General features: G+C 39.2%; 1 protein-coding gene across 1 annotated transcript in view; it reads left to right on the top strand.

Annotated features, from left to right (window-relative positions):
- LOC117406638 (E3 ubiquitin-protein ligase SH3RF3-like) overlaps positions 1-24,978 on the top strand; it is a 138,231-nt gene that overhangs the window by 96,876 nt on the left and 16,377 nt on the right. Inside the window, exons 4-8 of the mRNA XM_034010817.3 lie at positions 2,241-2,336; positions 11,418-11,759; positions 16,449-16,558; positions 17,348-17,518; positions 21,131-21,384. Coding sequence (XP_033866708.2) covers positions 2,241-2,336; positions 11,418-11,759; positions 16,449-16,558; positions 17,348-17,518; positions 21,131-21,384 — 973 coding nt within the window. The remainder of the gene's footprint in view (positions 1-2,240; positions 2,337-11,417; positions 11,760-16,448; positions 16,559-17,347; positions 17,519-21,130; positions 21,385-24,978) is intronic.

The following is a 24,978-nucleotide window of genomic DNA, read 5'->3' as shown; positions in this document are numbered from 1 at the left end:
GTGATCTTTGCAGTTTTATTTTTTAAAAGTATGTGAGTGGGTGGGTGGAGCGGGAGGGAGGAGAGTTCTTTAGGGGTTGCTGTGATTGAACCATGGCAATCCGGGGTGAAGGTGGGGCACTTTGTTAGAGTGCAAACTGACAAAAAAAAGGTTATTCTACTTTCACTGGTTGCCTACGAGGGCTTGAGAGGAGGCGAAATTGGGAGTGAGATATTGAGAATGAGACAAGATGAGAGGATTTCTCCGGTTGCTTAGGAGGCATGAGAGGGACGAGAGATTTGAGAGTTTAAGAGTGAGACGAGTTTGAGAGGGATGGCGAGATTAAGGGATGGAGTTTGGGAATGGTGCTTAGTAACATTGAGGTTAGATACTGATAGCAGGATGAGATAGGGTAGATGAAGAGATTTCCCTTCTCGTCAGGTCAGGCAGCATCCTCTGGCTGCTGGGCGACGTAGAGAGGGAGACACGAGAAGAGCAAAGGATTAGATATAAACACTTTCCGCCGGGTCAGGCAGCACCTTTCGACTGCTGGGTGACGTAAAAGTGAGAGAGAAAGAGCAAAGTTTAGACACATAACATACAACAAATCTGACTCTCGCTCCCGACGGGTCAGGCAGCATCCTCTGGCTGCTGGGCGTTTAGTGAAGCAAGAGACAGGAAGGGGACGAACAGGACAAAAGGACAGATCCTTTGCAACTCAATGCAGCATCCTCAGGCAGCTAAGCTGGCAGCTGGGCGGCGTGGAGAGCTTAGGAAGTGTCTCTGGTCCGTTTAGGAGAGACAAAAACAGAGAACCCCCCCCCCCCCCCCCCTCGGTCGGGGCCCACTCGGCAGGTGGAGGCTTGGCCTATTGCATGAGGGGGCTGAAATGGTCCTGGACCTGAAATTGAAGAGAGGAGATGGGACAGCAAGATTGAGGCCTGGAAGGCTTAGCGCATAAGCAGCAGAAGAATAGGATGTGGCCGGGGGTCCCCTCAGGCCCGTGAGGAACAGCCGGGTGGCAGTGATTGAGACAAGAGGCCGACCCGGCCAGCCGGGGGATTGAGACTCACTACCCCCCCTGAGGGAGCCCTGTGCGGACAGTGCGATATAGAAAGGAGCAGAGGTGGGGAGGAGGAGGAACAAAAAACAAACACAGACAAGGAAGCGGAAATAGTGCTGGGTTAAAGTAGAAAAAGAGAGAGATAGACAGGAGGGGCAGCCAATAACATATGTGGAGCAGCGCTGGCCATGCCCTAATAATTGACGAGGCGAGCGTTGCATTTTGTGGTTGGCTGGAAATACTAAATGAGGCTGAACTGGGATCAGCTTCCACCCAGAAGAGATCAGCAGACGCTACCGGGCAGGACGCCACGGAGGGAAGGTAAGACTGGCTAAAGAAAAGGATATAGGATAAGAAGAAAGCAGCACAAAGCGGGAGAGAGCCCTCTACGTCATCCCCCGAATTACGCCTAAAGGCTAACATTTGCTTCTCTTGAAAGGAAAATAGGTTACCAATTGACACCTGGTCCATGTCCTTCGTTTGGAATAGCACCGAAGCATGCCTTTTCTTTAATCACAGGCTTTTTAAAGCCTGTTTTGGGAAATTAAAAAAAGATTTAGTATTCATAACACCATTATTTCTTTAGAGTTTGTGAAGATTACTTTTGGTTGAGTAAAATATTGTGAATCGCGCCCAATGAGAATGTGTATATAAATGGAAAACTGAATAAGATGCTATATGCTCCAAGAGTGGTCCGAGTAACTACCTAAGAATTGGTAAAAATCAGCACGCATCATACCCAGCACCCTATACCATATATTTCTATAATGTAACATTAAATTAAACAGTATAGTTTATTTGAATTTGATATCAATTCTACCTGATACAAGCAACCTGATACAAGCTACCAGATACCTGATGCAAAGACATTTTAGATGGCTGTATCACATTTAATCTTTTCCAGCAATAAAAGTACCAAATATCTGGAACAATCTCTGGAATGATCCACTGTTGGTGTTTTCAAGCAATGGTTCCTGACTGATAAAGCTCTAGTTGTAATACATTGCACACCCCGTAACATACTGTACTTTTGCTAGGAAGGCCTGTGACCATCCCCAACACAAAGTAGTGACTAAGAATGAGCCACGGTCTTCAGGTTCAGAGACCAACTCACTGTCTTCTGGACTTAAAGAGTGGGCTATGTTTGAGGAGTGGACAATGCCTTTACTCAAATTGTTGTTGTTTTCTTACCATCAAGGATGAAATTCTTATTGTGATAAGAAGAGTGGATGACAACTGGGCAGAGGGAATGCTGGGAGATAAAATTGGAATCTTCCCTATTCTATACGTAGAGGTAAGGACTCATTCTGTATCAACATATTTTCATGAGGACAATACATTTTATTGCTGTGTGCTTATCAGGAAACCATTACATATGTTTTTCATTGTAACAAACCATGTAACTAGTTCTAACCTTAACTGATTTAGGACATGAGTTTTATCTGTAACCTTCTGGAAATGTTCAAATTTTAACCAATAACTACTGAACTTGTTAGTCTCGCACTGGTATTTACAATTCATCATCATTTCAATCTGTAAGCACAGTGATTGTGGTTTCTCCCTGCCATGCCAAATAAAGTTTTGTATAGAGATTTTCCATTTACTGACTCACAGTTGCCAGAGTTGCAGATGGGGCAGAAATTACAGTAACAGATACATTTAAAATGCCTTTGAAAGCATAGGCCAAATGTATGGTTGTATAGCCAGGTAGATGATGTAATGCAGTGATAGAAAACTGCAGGAAAAAGTTTTTTTTTATAGCTAACCTATACTGGTCTTGCTGATGAAAGAACGACAGAGGACAAAAAGAGTTTAAGAATAAAATAAATGAGTCATTACGTTGCCATAAAGACTTCAGTGTGTGAGGTGATTTCAATGTTATCGGCATACAAGTACGTTATTCTAGAGGAAAGGAATTGCATGTGCCTGGGTTTATAAGCCACATGTCAGTTCAATAGTCTTGTAATAAAGGTCTGTATTATTTATTGATTAATACCTGCAACAGTGATGAAGGTGGCAGTCCGACCTGAGAGGTCAGACTATGGCTTGGAGTGGTAATGGAAAGAACATGGACTAGTAAATTGGCAGCAACAGAAGTTTACAGTAGGTCTTTTAAAAAATGTTATTAATCATTTTTAGAACTAAATGGACTCCAGACATATGAGCAGATTGGTTAAAAAGTGTACTATCGTTAACCTGGAATAAATGTGAGCTTTGAACGGCCAACGTTTGTCTTTGGTCTTTGTGGGGAAGTTACACAGTACATTACATGAACAATAAATTCCTCAACACATTTTAAATAAAAACAATCAAAACCAAAGTATATCTCCTGTGGTCATTTTTACATTTTAGATGACTTTATACTATATAAAACGTGTATGTTTTCTTAATGCTTTTATGACTACTGCATAACATCTCATTAAATATTATTATATTATTAGCGAATATTCAGATACAAAAATCAGATGTTCATATTTGCTAGAAATGACAAAACTACCTTGCTCTTATTTACAGTCTCACCAGAATTTGCGTGACAGTTTCAAAAAATGGAAAATGAAAAGGAACGTCATGTGAGATTAATATATATATATATATATATATATATATATATATATATATATATATATATATATATATATAAACACAGGATCAACACAGCTGCTCTCGAGCCTCTATTTAAAAGTTTTAGACAGCAAAAAGTAAACAAACCAGATTATACGCACGCACACATAGTGATCTCTATGGAAAGCCACCTGGGACAAAAATGCATTGTGCTGCTTTAGATCGAGCCAGAATCTCATGGGACAGAAAAAAGGCAAGCACGTCATTCTGAAATGCCTCACTTAATCAGTGCCCAACTTGCTGAAAATGTTGTGTAGTGATTTTTATATAGACTGCATATAGTATGTATATTTTGTTGCAAATCTATTTTGTTCTGTTATGTGGAATGTAATAAATGAGAACCAAAACGGTGAGTTTTTTTCCCCTTCACTTTACAACGCCATTTCCACGTTTGTTTCATTTGAAGTGTTTAATTTAGTTAAATTTCAGTTTTCATTTGCTTGTTCAGTTACAAAAAAGCACAAGTAAATCCTCATGTTATTACTTTATGAAAATGTGTCGATGGCCACTGTTTACTATGAAGAAACGGCAATGACAAGGAATGAAAAATAAATAAATAAATAAATAAATAAATAAATAAATAAAATGTGTTGTCAACTTTATGGACTATTTATTTCGAAAATAAACAAAACAACGTTTAACTTGAACTGCTATTTGGCATCCTTTGTTTTGTAGTTAATTCACTGAGGTAAAGTAAGTCCTTGTGACAGGATGGCGTCTGTGGTGACGTCAGGCCAGAAGCAGGAGCTGAAACAGATACTGCAGGTAAGGTGCAATGGCGTTTGCACCATCTTTATTAAATACAAAAATAAAATAAAAAGTTTAAATACAAACACTGTTCTCACAGAGCAAAATATATATTTAAACAAAACAAAATCACGAACACAAAAAATCAAACAGCCAATACAGGTCAGGCTGGGCAAATGCCTTCACTGATCCTGTACGTTTCGTTTTTTCAATTTTCGCTCTCGCTCCTCCTCCGAACATCCAACCCCCACTGAGCCGAGAGTGGGTCTTTTATATTCGTGGCTGGAACCTTAATTACCTATTAATAAATTACCTTATTAAGGCTCCAGCCACATTCCCACGAGAGTTCTAGGGAAGGGGTTTTAACCCCATCCCCACGACTACATATTACAAGACCGGCTCTCTCACCAGCCTCAAACAGTAAATAATAAAAGACGGACGGTGCTCGACCGCCCGCACATAAACACAATAATGATTGGGACGGATGGCTTCGTCTGCCCGCCTATAAATACAATAACAATAATAACAATAATAATACAAAACATACATATATACAAATAATACAGGGGTGGGGTGTACTCCATCACAGTCCTACACAATGTATTCTTTACTCCTGGGATATTTTTCTATTTGAACGTGTTGCTGTAAAATAAAGGCACACACACACGGGCCACGACCACGCCCCCCGCAAATGCTGCTATGAAGTCAATGCCTGCGTTCAGAGCAATATAATGGATGTTATTACTTTCTGAAAAATGAACGAATATCCTAACGAATATTTAAATTATGAGGGAATATCCGAACATGAAAATCCTGTGTTTGTCCCAGCACTATTATATCTAAAGATTTTTTTTTTTAAATAATGTGCCCGCTTACATTTTTAAGAGTGGCATATAATCAACATGTTTTTATATTATTATTATTTTTTATTTGCCATTTCTTCGTAACATTATTGTGATCTTAGGCTGTATATAAACTTGACAGCCGGGGTATTGAAACTTCGAGCCAAACAGATGTGTTCGCTTCTCGTTCTCATTGTTCAGTCTCCCTAGTTACGCTGCGTGTAGCTTCAGAATTGAATCCAACATCTGTTTATGATCCGACTCCAGTGAATTCGGATCCGATCTCTTTTTTTGTTCTCATTAGTGCAACCAGCCCCTGGATCAGCGGGTAGTCGCGTATATTATTTAGTCAATGAACTGAAAATGTGGTCTACTAGGTACAAAAAGATAACAAAAGTGTTTGGGGTCTTATGTATAAAATCTTTTTTGTTTATTTCTTTGTTTTAATGTAGTAGTCGCCAATTGATTTTACCCGGTTTTTCTCCCAATTTGAAATGGCCAACTCTGCAGGAGTTATGATGGTGTGCGTATGAGAACTGTTTTTTTTTTTTTTATTTGAAACCCTGCTCATGGATCATCTCAGAAAATCACATTTTAATTAGAGCAGCCATTTTCTCACCAGTAGATTTCTCAAGCTAACGGCACTTTAGAATTCCTGCAAACAAATTTCAAGCAGTCTAAAGAGACCCAGTCCAAAATATAACCTAGAAACACATTTTAAAAATGCCTTCATTAAAAAATTGGTTTATAGCAACGTTAATATCCTCATCAGGTCATTACCTTTAGATCATTTATAAGTGATGTCCACTCCTGGTATGATAATGATGGTTATGGAGGCTGTGTGGTCCAGTGGTTAAAGAAGTGGGCTTGCAACCAGGAGGTCCCCGGTTCAAATCTCACCTCAGCCATTGACTCATTGTGTGACCCTGAGCAAGTCACTTAACCTCCTTGTGCTCCGTCTTTCGGGTGAGACGTTATTGTAAGTGACTCTGCAGCTGATGCATCGTTCACACACCCTAGTCTCTGTAAGTCGCCTTGGATAAAGGCGTCTGCTAAATAAACAAATAATGGTTGTGTTATACAACCGTGATTTTACATTTTGTATGCGTTAGGCATATTTGTTTGCTATGTCGTATAGCAAGCGTGATCTTGTAAATCAGGATTGGTCAGGTCAGTAGTTCATGATACGATGAAAAGCATAGAAGAGTAAAGACAGACTTTGTCTGAGGCAAAAAAAACACACTGGACAAAACTGAGTGAGACCTCATACTTATTGCCCACACTTGACAGACTGTCAGTCTTTAGTGAGAGATGGATTTATTACAGGTTTTATTTTTTATTTTTCAAGAAAACTTGCTAATGACAGACCAGAAAAATCCTAGTCTTTAAACAGATTAACCATCCCTCTTAATCAATAGCATGTGTAACTATGGTACCCATGTCAGTGTCAGCAATTCCCTTTTGAAAGTGTTCAGAATTCACACATATTACCCTGTTTTCGCACTTTTTAATGCTTGACATGTCCTTCAATTAAAATACTACCATAGGCTTACTTTTGAAAACCACAGTACTGTTTGCATAAGGGCAAGAATAGTACTGGAACTATAGTGTGTACAGGAGTGTGGACTGTAGTTGCATATCAGTATGTACAGTAGTCTGCAGTCATTTGCTTCATTGTTTTAGAAATATGTTCTGTTACTACCATGGCTTTGACAGACTGTGTTATCAATAGAGTCCGGAAACAAACTAGGTTAATCTTTAACTCTTGTCAGTACATTTAAAAAGCATTCCTTTGATTATTAGAGGAAACTTTTGTTATTGGCATGTGGAATTACCGTATGTGATCTTTGCTCAGAAACTCAATTTTTAAAAAGCACAATACATCCCAAATGGCAACACCAGAGTGGACAAAAGAAGCTAACAATAAAGAAGGATGTCAAAGAAAGTAATTAGCCTGCCGGATTTTTCTGCCTATTGTACTACTAGGACAGAAATAATGCTTCTAGCCATTTCTCAGTAGTTGGGCTACACTTTTGACAAATGAGCACAATCGTTGTAACATAGGCATTCAAAAAGCAATTTAATCTTTAGAATGTTCCAATACTTTTTTTTAATGGTTACAAATCTAAGCCTGTTACCAGCCTGTGGAATGTTGTCTGTTCCATATCAAACCATGAAAAATATGTATATTGTTTAGAATGCAGTTTACAAAATACAAATCTATACAGCACCGTCTTAATTCTGAGTGAAGCACATAATGTTTTTATTTCACTAATGTGACCTGAGGAAGATTCAAAATGCATGACAGACTAGTGAGTCTATTTCTCTATCCAGCCCCCATCTTTGTTATATACACTTGCAGTCTGACAGGTAATTACTGTGAACTATAGGTGAGCGTGATTGAGAATCTGAGTGGGGCAGAATCACTTATCGATATCATTACACAATAGCAAACAAAAACCCCATGCAGCTCCAAGCTAGCTTTCATTAGCTGGAAATGCATGATATGTCTTTACTCACAGCCTCTCCTCTTCCTTGACTAGGGTCGTCCAGATCTCTGTTACTCCAGCTGTTTTCTTTTTTTTTTTTGTCATATCCCAGCAGCATATCTGTATCTAATCGACTATAACTTCAAATTTCTCTTTCTCTCCGGAGTCATACTTTCTTTGAAGTAGTTTCTTATTCATACAGCAGCTTCACTTGTAGTGTATTCAAAGCTGGAGGAAGGAAAAAAAAAGAAGTCAGAGACTCAACTGAGCATCACATTGTACAACAGTACTGCCATGAAACAAAGAAGAAGAAAATCTACTCACACATTTTCAGAAACCATTAATACCCTGGTACAGACTGACATGTGCAGACACATTCTTCAAAGTATGGCCCTATCTCTGTAACACTAACACTACACATAGTAGACTTTAAATGGTAGTTTAAACCAGGAAAAAAAAACACTCATCCTTGGGTGTGTATGTGGCAAAAGAAAGATAAAAACAAAAATGAGGAAATGGGGTCCCTGAGTGGCTCACCTGATAAACGCATAGCTGCGTGGTGCGCAAGGCGAGTCATACAGCGCAGGTTCGCGTCCTGGCTGTGCGAAGTCGCCAGTCTTTGCTGGGGATTCCGAAGGGAGCGTTGCATTGGCTCTTCAGATCTTCATTGTGCTGAGCTGTTGTCTCACCACAGCTGCTTCAGTGGAGAAGGTCTTGCATTATCATAGTTAAGCTGTCAAACTGGATGGATGATTCCATAATTGGATATGGAAAATTGTTAAGCTCCCAAAGGAGTGCTAGGAAATGTTACACAGTATAATCCTGTTTAATACTGAACGATGCAACAGATTCAGTATTTGTAAGATAAGGGACCCATTGAGCCTTTTTTCATTTTTGTTAGAGATAAGGTGGAATATTTGGTGAAGGTGTGTCACAATAGAAAACAAGTAGAAGAAAAGAGCATCATCAAGGATGGTGGTGACGCAAATAACGTCTTACTGTATAATTTGATTATGGTAACAGAACAATAGATGTTTAGTAATGAATATCTGAAAGATATAGCAAACTGCATACCTTAAATATTACAGGGAACTGATTGTCTGAAAAAATACCAGAACAGAAATGTCATTTTGTCAAATAAAATGGTAAACATTTTTAAATAGTACTCAGTGGTTACAGCACAGTTGCTAAGCTACTATTTTTTTGTAGTTATAGTAGTCAATACTGTGTTCATTTGCATCACACAAATATTAGAGAATATATCCAGAAATAATCTCTGCACAGTATTTTGCCAAATTAGATATTACTATTTCAATGTGTTGCTTTTGGTGCAGTTATCCCATCACGGTGGATTAATAAGTGTTAATTGACATCTAATTTGCATGTTATTAAAAAAATGTTATTAAAATGACAATTAAGACATTTATTTTATCTTAACAAAGGTTTTCTCCGAAGCCTTCATTATATTCTTAATTCCTGACAAGTTTATATTATCTCAACACTTTCCAAAACAGTGTCACAGTTTATCACAAACATTTTCATATAAAATGTTATAAAGCTTTGTGGCAATGTGCCCCGCCCCTGTGTGCATTTGTGTGTTATATGTTGTATGTTGCGTGTGTTAATGTTGGTGTATTGTAGTTGGTACACGGGATATAAATGGGCGTGTGCAGCATGAGTATTTAAATTGTATATTTGTATTTAGGCACGAGGATGGCACATCACATCACATGCATTTAAAGTATTAGTATGTGAACACGGGAAAGTGCACTTTAATTAATTCACATGCAGTTGTACTGAGATTCCAATTGAATGATTGACTAGCAATCGAGTCTCGGTACAACTGCATAAAAGCAGCATGTTTTCACTCACTCTGGGTTGGGTGTTCGAGAGTGGAGAACGGGAGAGAGAGGAGTAAAAGTAAAGTAAATTAATATACTAAGTGTTTTCACTCACCATGTTTGTTTTGTTTGTCTGTTTATTTTGGCTCAAGTGCCGTGTCCTGTTTTTGTGTGCAACCCTTTTATTTTCTGTTCTGTATAATTATTAAATGCTGAGCGCGATGACGCGCTCAGCTTCACCAAAACCCCAAATCTCTGGTCTGACGTCACCCACTGCAGCCGTCTTTGTCACAAGCTTCCAGATGTTTTACACAATAATCATATTACAGATTGTCATACACAAGTGTGCAGTTGATTTATTTAACTAATAATAATAGTAATAATAATAACAATTGTTGGCAAGTTCTAGGTTTAATAGAAATATATTATAGACTGGGAGCCTTTTTTTAGTTGCCTAGCAATATTCTGCCATTGTAAATGCATGATTTCACACTCGTAGACAGAACAGACTGATGTCTTAAGTAACAAATAATTATACATGTTCATGTTTTTTGAGTAATGAATTTCACCCCAGACTCCACATGAACATAGCAATCTTGCCCACCCAAACAGCTAGTCCCCGAATCCAGTTGAAGGTTTTCAGGCAGGACTAATGTAACATTAACAGTTGTGTTTTGCTGTCGCAAAAAATGTTGCAAATTGCATTTTGGCATAAAGACCTTGATAAATCTGGACCAATCTGCCTGCTTTTTTTCTACTAATAGTTCCTGAATTCCTGAATAAATTCAGTCAGACAGACAGACAATTATAATTTCACCTGCTCAGACCAGAGCAGTCTTGGATTTATTTGGGGCAGGATTCGTAACATCTAAGCAGTAAACAAAAATCAGTATATACAGATAATGCAATCATAAAGGCAACACATCTTTTTTATGTGCCTTATGATTTAATGATGAAGCTTTAAATCCTTTCAGCAGAACAGATGTCACCTCTTTTTATGGAGGTATGTATACCCTAGGGGTTATGCAGGAATCAAGGATATCACGTAAATCATGGGATTAAATCCTAATCTACTGTAGTTAAAATGTGTCATAAATGGAAAACTCACAGAGAGATGGTTGACTTCATTTGGAAGCCCAGACAAATACCCAGGAAGACAGCATTGTTTATTTGAATGGTTCACAAACACTTTCTTACGGCTCAAAACTGATCAAGACATATTATTGTGTCATAATATATTCTGACCCATATATATATGAATTGTCAGTGGCTGGGCAGGTCTAGCTGTTTCTCTGTAGGTGGGGTATAAACTTGCAGTATCTCTCTTAATTTGGAAGATTATATAAGGACACAGCAGTGAAAGTATTCAGAATCCAGAGTGGTTTCAGATTATTTACTGACTGAGGTAATGATCCCATGCTGACGATTGCAGCCAGTGAAAATGGCCTGTTAATTGAACGTCTGGGGGATTTTACTGCTGCTGTTCCCTTGCTATCACTGTGTACAGCTTATTAGGACTCTCTGACTTAACCCGAAAGCTCTCTATCTCTCTTGGAGGTCAATTTATATCAGGGACGTGAATTAGACCAATGTCTTAGAATTAGGCTATATATATAATAGTACTGTTATATATGTTATGACTGATTGTTTAAAGATACAAAATAAATTAAAGCAAATTAATATTAAATAACAAATCTTCTCTTGACTTCTATAGTTATAAATAACAATGACAAAAAACATTATGTGTACTGGGTTCTTTCCTTGAGTATATTTAAAAACCCTTTGTAAAAAAAATGTACCTCCGTAATTAACTATATACCTCCTCTTTTCACAGCTAAACGAGGCAGCGAAGCAGTTGATTGAGATGGACAAGCCATGTCCTCCCTCCGGGCCCGGCACTGACCCCTCAGCCCCTGATGGCCCATGCTCGGCCGCCAGTGCCACCCTGAATGGCTCTAGTGCCATGAGCGCCATCCACCGACGCATCGATGGCAAGAAGAACACCAAGAAGCGGCACTCGTTCACAGCGCTCAGCATGACGCACAGGGCCGCCCAGGCCATGAACAATCGGCACTCCATGGAGATCAGCGCTCCGGTCCTTATCAGCTCCAGCGACCCACGAGCAGCAGCCAGGATCGGAGACTCCACACACCTGTCCTCCAGCGCACCCTCTCAGGTAAGGGCAGGTCATAGAGGAAGCTTCAAGACAACCTAAATGAGCCCACACTAATAATACACAGAAAAACGCTATATGTCAAGTCAATAAATTAAAGAGTGCTTCCTGGCTCTGTTTCTCTAGAGTGCATCTGGAATGTGTTGGTATTATCATTTTTCTCAATATCAGTCTTAATGTATCTTTCAGCTTGCATGAGGAATCCTAACTGCTGCTCATTATGCAGACTTCCTCGTCCCACTCTAATCATGTGATAATGAAAAGGAATCTATAAAAATGCCATTTGAAACTGTTTACCATTAGAATTGGCATTGTAGACGCAATGTTTAAAGATGTCAGTGTTTCTCTGTGTGTGTGTGTGTGTCTTAGGTGACTACTTTGCTGCATACTTTGTGATAGTGTGCAGCAAGCATATCAGCATTTTCAGTTGCAGTAATATTTATTGTAGGTTGTTTGTCCCCTGTACTATTATGGTTCAGTATGCATTGAGAAATTGCTCCCATTATCTGAGTCAGTTTTATTAGAATGAACCATGTGAAGGATAACCAGCAATTACCATGACGTCTGTCATCTCTCAGCAGGTGTATCAAGTTTTCTACATTTTCATTAAAAACAAAACAAAAAAAAAAAAAAACTACAACTCAGTCTGTGGGGTCCTATTTGGGAAAAATAATTTTAAATTCATTTGTTATTTTAGTATTTATAACCCGTAGGTTTCCCCTGAGTGGAACATCTTACTTACTTAACTATTATGGTTTCTGTGAGAAAGAATTGTATAAAAAGATATAACTCGTATTTTCACGGTATCTCTTATGAGCTTTTGTTCCTTTTTGTTTTTTATATTTATAATTTTTCAAGATTTTTTTCATAACCAAAAAAATGGCACTATTTCCCACCACTAACCTGTGGGAAGCTATAATGTTAAGTATCATGGACGCAATATGCTGTATAAAATGAGGAGGATCTGTGATCTGAATATCGTAAACCTCTGTACTTTGTAAAGCTTTTCTTTTAGAATGCTCAGCTTCAGCAAGAAGCACATTAAATACTGGACTCTCCCCTCAGGAGTTGTGAGTGCTTGTTCTACAGAAAGCTGTAATCTTGCTTGGATTGGTTTTTGCATTTGAAATGAAGCCCGGCAGTGGGACTGGCCTGGGAGTAGATCTACTCGGGTAAACGGTAAATGAGTGTTTCTTAGAGAGCCCCGATGACAAAGGCTCATCTGCTTCACCTTGCTTCATTTATCACCTTATGAATTATTCTGACCTAATCTGTGGGAAAGGTCGCAGGTCAGCGTTGTTATAAATTCCCAGGGCTAGGGAGAAAATGCATCCCATGAATTATGGATGAGGAACCTGCAAGCAATTTGGCATCCGCCTTGTGTTTGGAGGCCCTGCCAGTAACTCTAATCAGGATGGATTGCTTCCCTTTGGAAAGACTGCACACTGATTCACAGACCTAGTGTTGTAAACACCTATAGATCTACAGCACATATTGTATTCCTTTATTAAAGCTTGACCTACATTTGAGAGTAAATTAGAAAGCAGCAATCAACAGCAGCACCCAGCTACTGAAACTGGATTGCTGATAATCAAATGGACTTCAGCGTTTTCAGTGGTGAGTCATAAATGTGTATATGTAATAGGAGTAGTTTTATTAATTTAAAAAAGTTCCTTTTCTTGATAAAATATTGTTTGGACTTTGTATAAATAAGTGTGTGATTCAATATGAATTCAGTAGGAAACCATATGTTCATACATCTAGGTACATTATAACCAGTGTTTAGTCACAAGCTTCATAGACCAGAACACCACTCTCAGTCACTTTTTAATATGGAAGCAATGTAAATACCTCTTTGTTTTAGAACAAGCTCTCCGTTAAGACCATTTTGGTTGTTGTGTTCCCATTTCCAAGCACCGCTTTCTTTAAATATTGCCACTGGAATGTGTTGATTTGAAGTAAGTTTCAACGCAGCCTCAGTTTTACAACGTAGTTTCACTTCTCCACGTTTCATGTTTACACAGACAAATTTGGCAAATTTGTCAGCACTACTCTGTTTTAAAGATAGCTCATCTCCAGTACAATTATTCAGAGAAAGTGGATTCGTAACTAAATCTACTATGGTGTTTCCCTTGTCTGGTGAAATTAAAAAAAATATAGGGAGAGAAAATTAAATTCTAAATACTGAAATGTATTATTTTTCTCAATAACAGTCGGCGAAATTCAGTGCTTACCTGGCATATTAACACCCACCTCTGCTCACGAATGATTGGGCAGCTGTCAGATCTTTCACTTTCCCATTGGCTACTCACTCGCCTTCAAATTTCATGCAGAATACCGTGTATGGCCTCTGCTTGCTTATGATTGGACAGCTGCGTAAAACTTGGCAGATATTTGACTCTCCTGTTGGTTAAACTTACTGTCAGTACCTGCAACTGAAACAGACACAGTTTATGCCCCACCCAGCTAACGTATGATTGGGCTACTGCAGAAAAAATGCAGATATTCAATTGGTTGATCGTATCGCAGAGGCCCTTCAGGAAAAAAAAAAATATGTCAAGTACGTACAAGCACAGCATAAGCGAGCAGCACTGTCAACAGACTGCTGTGACGCTTTTGTTGGAAAACATGTTTAAAGCTTTATTTATTTCCACTTTGAGGACCACTGGTCTAGTGTGATTCTTTATATGACTTATTTTTTTTGTTTTTTAAAAAAATATATAATACTCAAAGGTTCATGCTGTCCAATTTGTGCTGCTAAGGCAAAGTATTTTAATATTTTGTGAAAAAATACATGAAAGTCATCACCATTTTCAGTTTTCAGAAACTGATTTATTTTTATAAAATAAATATAAACCTGTGTAAATGTCCACATTTGGCAGCCTATACAGTATCTGTACATCATACTGAATATTGTGAGTGAAATGAATATAATGTCAGCTTAAATATTTGATTGCGTTTACGTGTATTCTCACATAATGTCTTGTTCATCCCTAAATAATACATGTTGAAAGTGTGTGAGTGAAGCTGAGCTGGTTAGCTCTGCTAGAGCCACAGGGAGGCTGGTACTGAAAAGACATCAAAGCAATCCATAGGGAAGTAACCCTACGGCCTTTATATCTTCATTGTTTTTTGTCACTTTAATCACTTTTGGCATCTAGAGGAATATAATGGAAGATTTCTCAGTACACACTCACAGCAGTTTGAGACATTCAGGCTTGATTGAGCTTAATTTAGCACACCTGAGCTTGTTACCTAGGCAATACACAGGCTTATTCATCTCCTATATACAGTAGAAGTCTTGGACCATTTTGGTACTTGGCTTAAATCAGGCCTAGTCTTTGCTGTTTCTCTTCCCACTGGTCTGAGAGTAGGCTGTGAGTGAGACTGTATTCAGTTTACATGGATGTATCAATTGCAGTTGTATAATCTTCTGCAGTCTGAAGTGGTTTTTGTGCAATATGCAGTAATTATGTTGAAGGTCAATTCAGTTGGGCTGGAGAGTGCTGACATACTACTTTAGAACAGTGTTAAGCTATTCACAGGCAGTTAAGCCACATTCACTTTGCAGAACTGAATACCTGCTTTGTAATCATTGGTACAATTGAGTTTGAAAACAGTACTACAGTATTTAAAATTTTTTCAGTATAAGTCAACACCCCCCCTTCTTATTAACGTATGACAAGTCTCTGTGCACCACCAGCAGCAACTTCTAGTATCGCAATGGTGTAAACCAATGCACTCTGGTAATCAATTGCAGTCCCTGTGTGCTTGATATTGGGACCACTGTGCAACATCTATTCCAAATCCCTTGTGGTGCAATTGTTGGTAATGCTGTGATCTGCTAATGGTCCTGCAAAATGTTTCCTCAGGGTGATATAATGGGGTCCCAGTGATATTTTTCAAACCTTTCTGAAAGGTCATATTTGACACTGAAAGTGAATAGATTGATAGTAAAAGCTCTTCAATTGATTCCATATTCACACTGATTCGTGATGGCTGGACACAGATCATCAATTACAGCTTTTAGGTGCATCATTTTTGTCCATCTGCAAGTTCAGTCAGGCTGAGGTCTGAATGCAGTTGTTTTGACTATTTAGAAATGTTGGAGTTTATCCAGAAGTGTGTTTAACAGGGTGGAGATTGAGTACGAACCAGCAAGCATTTTAACCACTATGCAAAAGAGCCAGGCCCATCTGCATTCATGTTTATAGAGCTTTTAACCTCATCTCATCTCACCGACGGGACAAAATACATAACACTGCCCATTACTTCTGTCATATAAACAATGAAGCGGTTAAGATTCCCTGCATAGCTTTGTAAGTTAAATAAGCATGGATAACATGTTTCAAAGCCCCTTGCGCATGCTGCCTCCATCCAAAGTAGAAATAATTAGTTCCAAATCCTTTGTTGACAATAATTGCTATTTTAAAAGCAGGTGATAAAACCCTGCAATTGTCTGCTCTAATTGCTTGTAATGGGACTAGTCCCACTTCTAATTGGCAAGACATTAACATGTGTATTTTCATGGTCACATATAGCTACAATTTTCTCTGGAAATGTGATGTATATATAAATGTTATATTGCAACAAAGTTCTGAATTCAGGTATTACAACATGAATATGTGCTTTAATAACCATTCTTTACTGTAAGACGAAATCCACATTTCGTATTCTTTTCTTCATCTTCAGGACTCCTCTTCCTTTGCTGGGACATCTACTATTGCAGGCGTTCCCCCCAGGATTGCTGCTTCATCTGGTGACCAAGGTACTGCAGTCAAGGTCCAGCTGCCCCTCAACATGTAAGTCTTCAGTTGACCCTCAGGCTTGTAATCTTCCCAGACAGTGTATAACTATGTAAACTAGATATTCTGGCATTCTATATATAAATATAAAATATAAAATAACAAATTTAGCTTTTTTTTATTCACTATTATTGTTAATTTGCATTAAAACTAGTGAACAAGGAATCATTGAAAAAAAAAGTCTGTATCTTAGGTATCTTTTTTGCTGCTTTAATAAAGGTTGGTAGAAATGTAGATAAAAGCAACTTCTTATGATAAATGCCGATGTGTTAGGAGCTGACGGGACTGTAGCTCAGCAGTAAGATTCCTCCTTGTTAGTGCCCAAACCCTCTCTTATGTTCTCAAGCAGAGACTGCTTTCTGTGTCAAATTTTACCACATATTTGTTGTGTTTTTAAGTTGAGATCACCACACTCTTTACACTGATACGAACCCAAACCCAAGGCCTCAGCTGACAACAGAAATTTCAAACATGGGATAATATTTTAAAGCTGGCCCACACTGATTGTACACAGCATCACTGTGTCTGAAAATCCTCAATGTTGTAACAGCATGTGATGGAAACTCATTTCACAAAAAACTAGGATTCAATACACTGCATCATTGTTTTACAATATCAGGGATCAGATTGTGTGGGATCTAGATGTATCAGAGCCTCATAGCACTGCAATGCAGCCACTGGTCTAATCAGTTATCTCAGTACAGTATTCCATGTATCAATCTTTTCATATAGATGACGGTATCTCAGTGTGAGTGTCCTCATGTAGCCTGTTGGTTTGCCACACAGATACCTGGCCCTGTATGCCTACAAGCCTCAGAAGACAGACGAGCTGGAACTGCGCAAGGGCGAGATGTACCGCGTCACTGAGAAGTGTCAGGACGGCTGGTTCAAGGGCACCTCTCTGCGGACCGGAATGTCAGGAGTGTTTCCTGGCAACTACGTGACTCCAGTGTCCAGGTGTGTTTCCAAGATTGCAATTTTTTTTTTTTTTAAAAAGGATAGGCAGTAGACTTCAATGTCAAGTCATTACTCGTGCATTTATCTTCCTGTTTCTTTCTCTCTATGTATGTATGCATTTTGTCATCTCTGCTGGGTTAAAGGGAAGGTTAGTAAACCTGAATCTACAGAAAAATAAAAGTTAAGTGTGTGTTTGGGAGGCATTTGATTGAAGTCGCTGGAACAGGACCTCTGGGAACAGATGGAAATATATAAAAATAGAAATGAGGAAGCCTTTTTTCACACAGGGAATTATAAATGTGGGAAAGAGTCAACAGGGTAAAAGTGCTGGAGGATAAATGGGGCCGCTTTCCAGGGACTAATTTGTTATAATAACATAACAACATAAGAAAATGTAGAAACCAGAGGAGGCTATTCAGCCCATCTAAAGCTTGTCCGGTTCCTACTACCTTTAAGAGACTATAAGAAAAACCTTTTTAAAAAGTCAAGCAGACAAACAGTTTGGCACAAGTTTTTCTTAGTGTCCAGTCAACTGCAGGGACTTTTTACATGTTAATTTTGTGACATATTGTATTTGCTGGTTAGATCATTATTTACCATTCTTACTATTCTACTGTCAGCCCCCTTTGCAACTGTGTTAAATGTAAGTTAGTAAATTGAAAATGTGTACACCAAATTAGAGGATGCTAAAATTAAAGCTGCACACTGCTAGTTTTTTTGTTTTGTATTTTAGATGGCTGTATCGCATCAATTTCAGGGTCTGCTATTTATTATATATATATATACAATATGACCACATTTTAATTTTGCTGTATTTGGAAAGATTTTGACCCAGTCATAATATTTATCGGAGTTAGACTAAAGACACTTCTTAGTCTAGTTGCAGAAAGAGCTTACAGGCTGATGTTTCACTCAGATACATCAACATGTTTTTTTTTTATAGTCTTCCTGGTAGCCTGGCCTGTCCAGTCCTAAAGAACAAGCTGCTAGTTGGCAGACATGGCTCACATTGAACTGTGCTGCTATGTAGTTCAAAGCACAGGTATCCTAGCTTACTAAACCATTTCAGGTAACCAACACTCTGGGGTCAGAGTACTGCTTACAATACTCATTTCCCATCATCCTACTGCTCACATATGTAACTGAGATGGATTTACCAGTGTGCAGGGAGATGATGGGAAATGTAGTTCTGAGAGGTCCATGCGGGTACATGGGAAGCCATCTTGAGGTAGGGAATGCAATTTAAAAGTTTAAAAAAGTTGTCAAAATGTAAAAAAACCAAAAAAAAAAAAACAGTTGTAGCAACACATGGGAACATGTAACACAATAACATAAAAAAGGTCCTTATGTACATACCCTTTAAGGCCACTTTTCATCATAGCAACTGAGTAGCTCAAATTGTGCTGTCACAAAGTGATTAAAATGTATGGCCCAGCTTTAATAGCCCCACTCTGGCTCATTAACATAATGCTGGTTAGTGCTATTTAAAAAAAGGCAATCAGTGCTGCTAAAGGTGCTGCAACCAGTCATTGAATTATGTCTAAGGCATATGAATGTACAGTATTAAGCTTTTCCTTATGACATTTTACACAGAAGGTTATAAAACACACTGGAGCAGATTTTATGTAGTTCAGTATTGTATTTTCTTTTTTTTCTCCCAGTGAGTTCTTTTTAAGACATGTTCAGTTAAAGATAAAACAGGCACTTTCCTTTAAGTGGAAAAAGATCAATGTTTATTTTATTCCACTATGGCAAACAATACAGAGGCATGAGCCTCACTGGTGAATCCTGACCATCGCTAGTAAACCATCATAAACGTCATCCATAACTCTGAAACACTCAAAGGTTCATGCAGTAATGCTAAAACAAGGTTTTAAAATTCAGTGACAAAGGTTTTGAAGACACTGAGAAAGACCTATAGTCGATGCATTTGTCATGTAGTTTAATGAGTTTCTTTTAATATTGCTACATGAACCATCAAAACACAATAAAACAGAAAACAGAGCTCAACATTTTCCCAGCTCCTAACAGACCCAGACAAATTCAGCCCCTGTTCTCAAACGCAAACTACATTTTGTAACTTGAGGAGTCAAAAAGTCAATGTGGAAAACAAATTTACGCCAGGTTGGGGACTCATTCAAAGAACAAGACATACTGCAGTGACTGTTGCTGAGAGCTTCAAAGGGTTAACATAAGTAGTACTTTTATTAGAAATGCCTTTGTAAATAAAATAGGAACCAGGTGATCCTGTCCACAGTCCAATTATAACAAATTAAAAGCCCTGGAAAGGTCACAACTCCAACAAGCAAATGCAGCTATTTAAAGAGTAAATTAAGTCTGTTACCTAGAAAAGAAAATGTTGCATACTGTTGCATGTCTCCTTGCCTTTTTAAAGGGGTTATACTTAGCCAAGTGTGTAATGATTTTTTAGCGTGTTTTTTTTAGCTAACTTATGAGAGTAATCAAAAAGCCTTTGAATCCCTGTTTGGAAGTGTTTACATGAAATAGGTCCTAATACAAGATGTACATTGTTTTATTTTTTAATCCAATCATCTGAAATATAGAAAGCTGTTGTAACTATTACAAACAAAAATAAATGGCATGTGATGTATATACATATGGGTAATCATTAATAATGCATGGTCTAGTCTAGTCCCTGGGGCACACCATATAAAAGGGAGATGAGATGATAAGATACTTACCATGGCACTGAGGTAAGAGCTGCTATAGGATCCATTTCAGGAAACTGCTCTATCATGGGCTAGACCTTGGAGGCATTCTTGAGGACAGTTTCTTGACTTGGATATATTGATTACATTATAAAACGAAAATATCAAAATCTATCAGTGCAATGCAATGCAATCTATCAAATTCTGTTGAATTGCCAAATTGTCTATCATCCAGAAGCTATTTATGTTGAAGAAGCGAACATGTTTTCCAATTAGAATTTTTTATAGGTCAGGCAGAAATGCTGTGTGTCGCAATTTTCCTTTTTAAAAAAAGAAGGTATATTTGCATTTTCCAGGTTGTTTAGAAACTGTGTTCATTACGTTCTAAGTTCATCTTGACAGATTCAGGAAATAATGGAAACATCAAACAAGTACTTGTCTTAATGATCACAGTCCACATCATCTTTTTACTTCACATTGACATTAGCAGGAGGAAATATTCCACACCATAAAGTTACCAAACCAGAAATGTAATTTAGGGGTTTGTAGGTAGTCATTAGTTTTATTTAGAATTGTAATTGGTGATTTTACATTCATATATATTTTTTTTTGATAATTATGATTTGGAGAAGCTGGCCAGTGAGTTTTGATAACATGTTCTTCAATCATACAATTTTTTTCTTACCTGTTTTGTCTTTTTATTTATAATGAAACTGTATTGTTTCCTTTCTCCAGTTGAAAGTGTGCACCTCTTTGTTTTAAAAAGGCAGCACTTACACACTTACAACTGGTCATTACATTAAATAGCTTATTAATTTGTTCTCTGTAGTTTTGTAATTTCTATGATAGAAACAGGGCTCAGGATCAAAAGCTGTGAAAAGTGGGCCATTATTGGAATATATTTCCACTCTGATTGTTTGTTTGTTTTTTCTTTCCCCTACAGGGCACCATTTGCTGTGGGACAGTCCCGAACTGGTCTTCCCATTTCCTCTCAACCGGTCAAGGGGGTCCCGACCTCCCCCCAGCCTGCAAGCTCGTCCAGCCCGGTCCTCCTGAACGCTGTGGCCAGGCCTGTTGCCCCCCTGGCTGCCTCCTCCACCTCCCCACAGCTGCAGCCCGCCTCCATGCAGCTCAAGAACTGCCTGCGGATCTCAGGCCAGCAGACAGTCAACCAGGCCCGCAGTGCAATGCAACTGGGTGAGTTCTGACAGCTGTGGCAGCACCTTCCCAATGACCCAGAACCATTGTAACGTTGTATTATTTATTTTCTGAATGATTCTGCCTCACTTCATCTTACTGATGCCAATGTGAATGTAAACCATTTTTTTCTGCCTTTGAATTTATATTTTTCTGCAATGCTTTGTTTTTAGGTTTTGGTGTCATCTTTAATGTCATGGAGAAAGCCAATAGACATCCCGAGTCGTTTTCTCAGCGGTGGGCCAGCATCTAGTTTTAAAGGGTGACCACATGGCCATTATTTAACATTTTGTGTTCCTTGTGTAGTAACATTATTCTATCTAGGTATTGCTTTTAGGGCTGCAACTTCAGTTTGATGAAGTAAGCAAACACCCTTGAACTTCCATTGTTTGAGTCTCACAGACTATTTTGAACTTTGTACCTTATGCACATTCATCCTTTTTTTCGTGTTTCTGTTAAAAGCAATGCTTTCTTTTGTGGTGGTGCACAGCACTACTGTAGGCAGCCTGCTATAGTATAATTAGTGTTCTGCGTTTTCAGTTTTTATCTTTAAAAAAAAATTCTGGGAATTTTGCTGAGTTTATTTTACATATATTAAAATAGGGATAAAATCAGTAAACAATTGTTTTTAATTGAAACATTGGTAAAAAATCTCAGTATACACACTTTACATGTGGAATATGATGTGTAGCAGTTCTGGTTTCTTATTAGGTTTAATGTCCCTGGCATGTATGATGAAGCACAATTTGTGCAAGTCGAAGCCACATTTTCCCAAGTTAACTGGTACTTTGCGAAAGTTTGGGCAATCGCTGTGCTGACGGAAACAGTATCTGCACAAGGTATGAACATGACATCAACACAAAACAAGCCAAGTTTATTCGCCTTGAAATCATAAAAATGAAATAAAATTGACAGAACTGGGTGGTGCAAGACATCGGAAGACGCGTCAAAAATCACACTGGACATTTCCATCAGTGCGTTCCATATAAGTTTACCAACTAAAGCATCACCATTTTCTGTCAAATATTTACGATTAAGATTGTCGGCGTTAGGCAGTGTTTTAGCATCTGTCACTGAGCCCTAAGGCGGACAGACAGTCCCATTCAGGGTGCCAGAGGGTGCCTTTTGCCTGGCTGAGGAGATCCATGCACAGCAGGATCTCCAAGGGCTGGCCTCGCAGCAACTGGCAGAGGTTCAAAAAACAGATTCTCCTGGGCACCGGGGGGCCACCAGGGGAACTGTCGCCTGGTCTCTCCTGACCTTCTCGAGGAAGGCAGGGAGCAGCGGTATAGGCGGGAAAGCATACAAAAATGCTTTGGGCCATTCGTGCACTAGGGCATCGACGCCTAGTGGACCTCCACAGCTACCGTGGAAAATAGATCGACATCCCAAATGTGCTGCACCACCTGAGGGTGCAGTTGCCATTCTGACGGGTGAGGACTGGAGAGGAGGTCCGCCGCCCAATTCACCACTCCCGGGAGGTGTACAGCCCGGAGGGACAGAAAGTGTCTCTGTGCCCAGATCAGTAGCCGAAAGGCTATGCGGTGTAACCCCGGGGACCAAGGCCCTCCCTGGTGGTTCAAGTACGCAACTACTGACACGTTGTCCATGCGGGCAAGGACATGTTGGTTGCGGAGCACAGGGAGGAAATGTTGCACCACTAGGTGAATCACTTTCAACTCTAGCGTGTTTATGTGCAGAGATGTCTAGTGACCTGACCAGGATCTGTGGACTCCTCTGCCTGCCCAGACCACCCCCCAACCAGAGTTGGGTGCGTCCTTCATCACCACTTGACAATTTAAAATCACTCCCATTCTTAAGCCTTTGCTCAGGTGAGGGGGTTGCCTCCTCCAGCATAGTGCTTCCAACATAGACGAGACACTGTCAGCCATTTGCGGTGTAGCTGAAGACAACGCTTGAAGCGTGTGCATTTGATGCAACCCAGTTGGATGGCTGATGAAGATGCGGCCCAGTAATTTTTGGCACAACACAAATTGCACTATGGACCCTAGTTGAAACAGGGCCACACAGTTTGTCTGGCGTTACCCCGTCCTTGCTGATGGCTCCTTGCCATGGAGGCCTGGAGGCGATGCCTCAGGTTGCCCTGTGGCGCAGTAGGGATCGGTAGTCCAGGTTACTGTAGTAACTGCCGGACGCCACTGCCTCCCCCTTCCCCATGCCGGGGCATGGGAGGGGAGCATTGCAGCCGCCTGTCGGGACGCCTCTCGCTCTCTGTGAGAGCATTGCAGGATCTCCTCCACCGCTGGTCCAAAAGTATGGCCAGGGGAGATAGACTTGTCCAGTTAGACGGACTTGTCCACATCCAGGACCCTCACCTGAGACAGTGCAGTGACTATTTATTACCTCGGGAGGCAGGACCGAGGACGTTACTCCACGGAGGGGCCTATCGGCAGTTTTGATATAAAATGCTCAGCAAATACCTGACAAGCAGGCATATCCCAAAAGTCTTGTTTTGGCGGTCATCTTCAAATTGAAAGGGAACCTCCGAATGTGCACTGGTCCTACTACTGTCCCAGTAGGCAGACTGCTGCACTGTAATATATAACATGAATTTCTTCTTAAAACATCCAGACAGCAAGGAAATTAAGGATGACAAAACCATGTAGTGATGTAAGCGACGTGTATGTATGCTGGGCTGCAATGCAAAGTTTTAGAGAGAGATGCCGTTCAAGCTGCACCGCTCCTTTTTGTCGCTTCTGAAGATTTCAGGTCTGATATTGAGAGTGAATTTGACGTGGAAATCTATGCAAATGCAGTTCTTACAAACAGTTGTGGTCCTATGCTCTTGATTATTGCCAAAATAGTTTTAATCAAACAACAATGAAAATTAAAATGATTACTTTCTTTCTTGGTAATGTTGTTTTAAAAGTGTACCCAGACCTATTACAGGTATGCATCTCAAAGAATTACATATCATTTTAAACACTTATACGACAATACATTGTCTCCATAACATACTAACCTTTTGTTGTACAGATAGAACCTGATAGCTTTGTAATAAAATGTTTAAAATGTTTTTTTTTAAATGTATTTTCAGACTTTCACTTTTGAAAACGGGTTAGAAATTTTTTGCACACGTAACTGATATGTGTATAACAAGGGATTTCTTACAGTGTCAATCATTTATTTGTAAGAATGGAAGTGAAATGCTTTGTGTCGGCACTGTCTCTAAAATGTATTTGCCATTTCTTTAAAGTGACATTCATTGTCACCAAGCCCTGTATTCTCTCCTGTTTTATTGACTATTAAAACAAACCGAGTTAATCCCCAGCGTCCAATAAAACTAAAAGCTGTCTGTTTTTCAGTTTGACAAAGCAGTCTCCGTAGTTTAAAACCTTACTGTACCACTGGGGAGCTTAGAAACAGACTTTTCCTGAGTCTTCCTTACGATATATATTCACTCTTCCGCTTATTTAGAAGAATACCTTACTGGAAAAAAAAAACCCTAAATATTCTTATCATTAAGACTGCTGTGACTTTATTCCCTTAATTAAGTGGACACAGGCTTCAGAAGAAAGGTGGTGGGGTGGTTAGAAAGTGGTCAGAAATGGCATTGACACTTTTTGATCACAG

This window comes from Acipenser ruthenus, chromosome 8 (genome assembly GCF_902713425.1).
Source record: "Acipenser ruthenus chromosome 8, fAciRut3.2 maternal haplotype, whole genome shotgun sequence".
NCBI classification, from domain to species: Eukaryota; Metazoa; Chordata; class Actinopteri; order Acipenseriformes; family Acipenseridae; genus Acipenser; species Acipenser ruthenus.
This window is presented reverse-complemented; position numbering and strand designations above follow the sequence as displayed.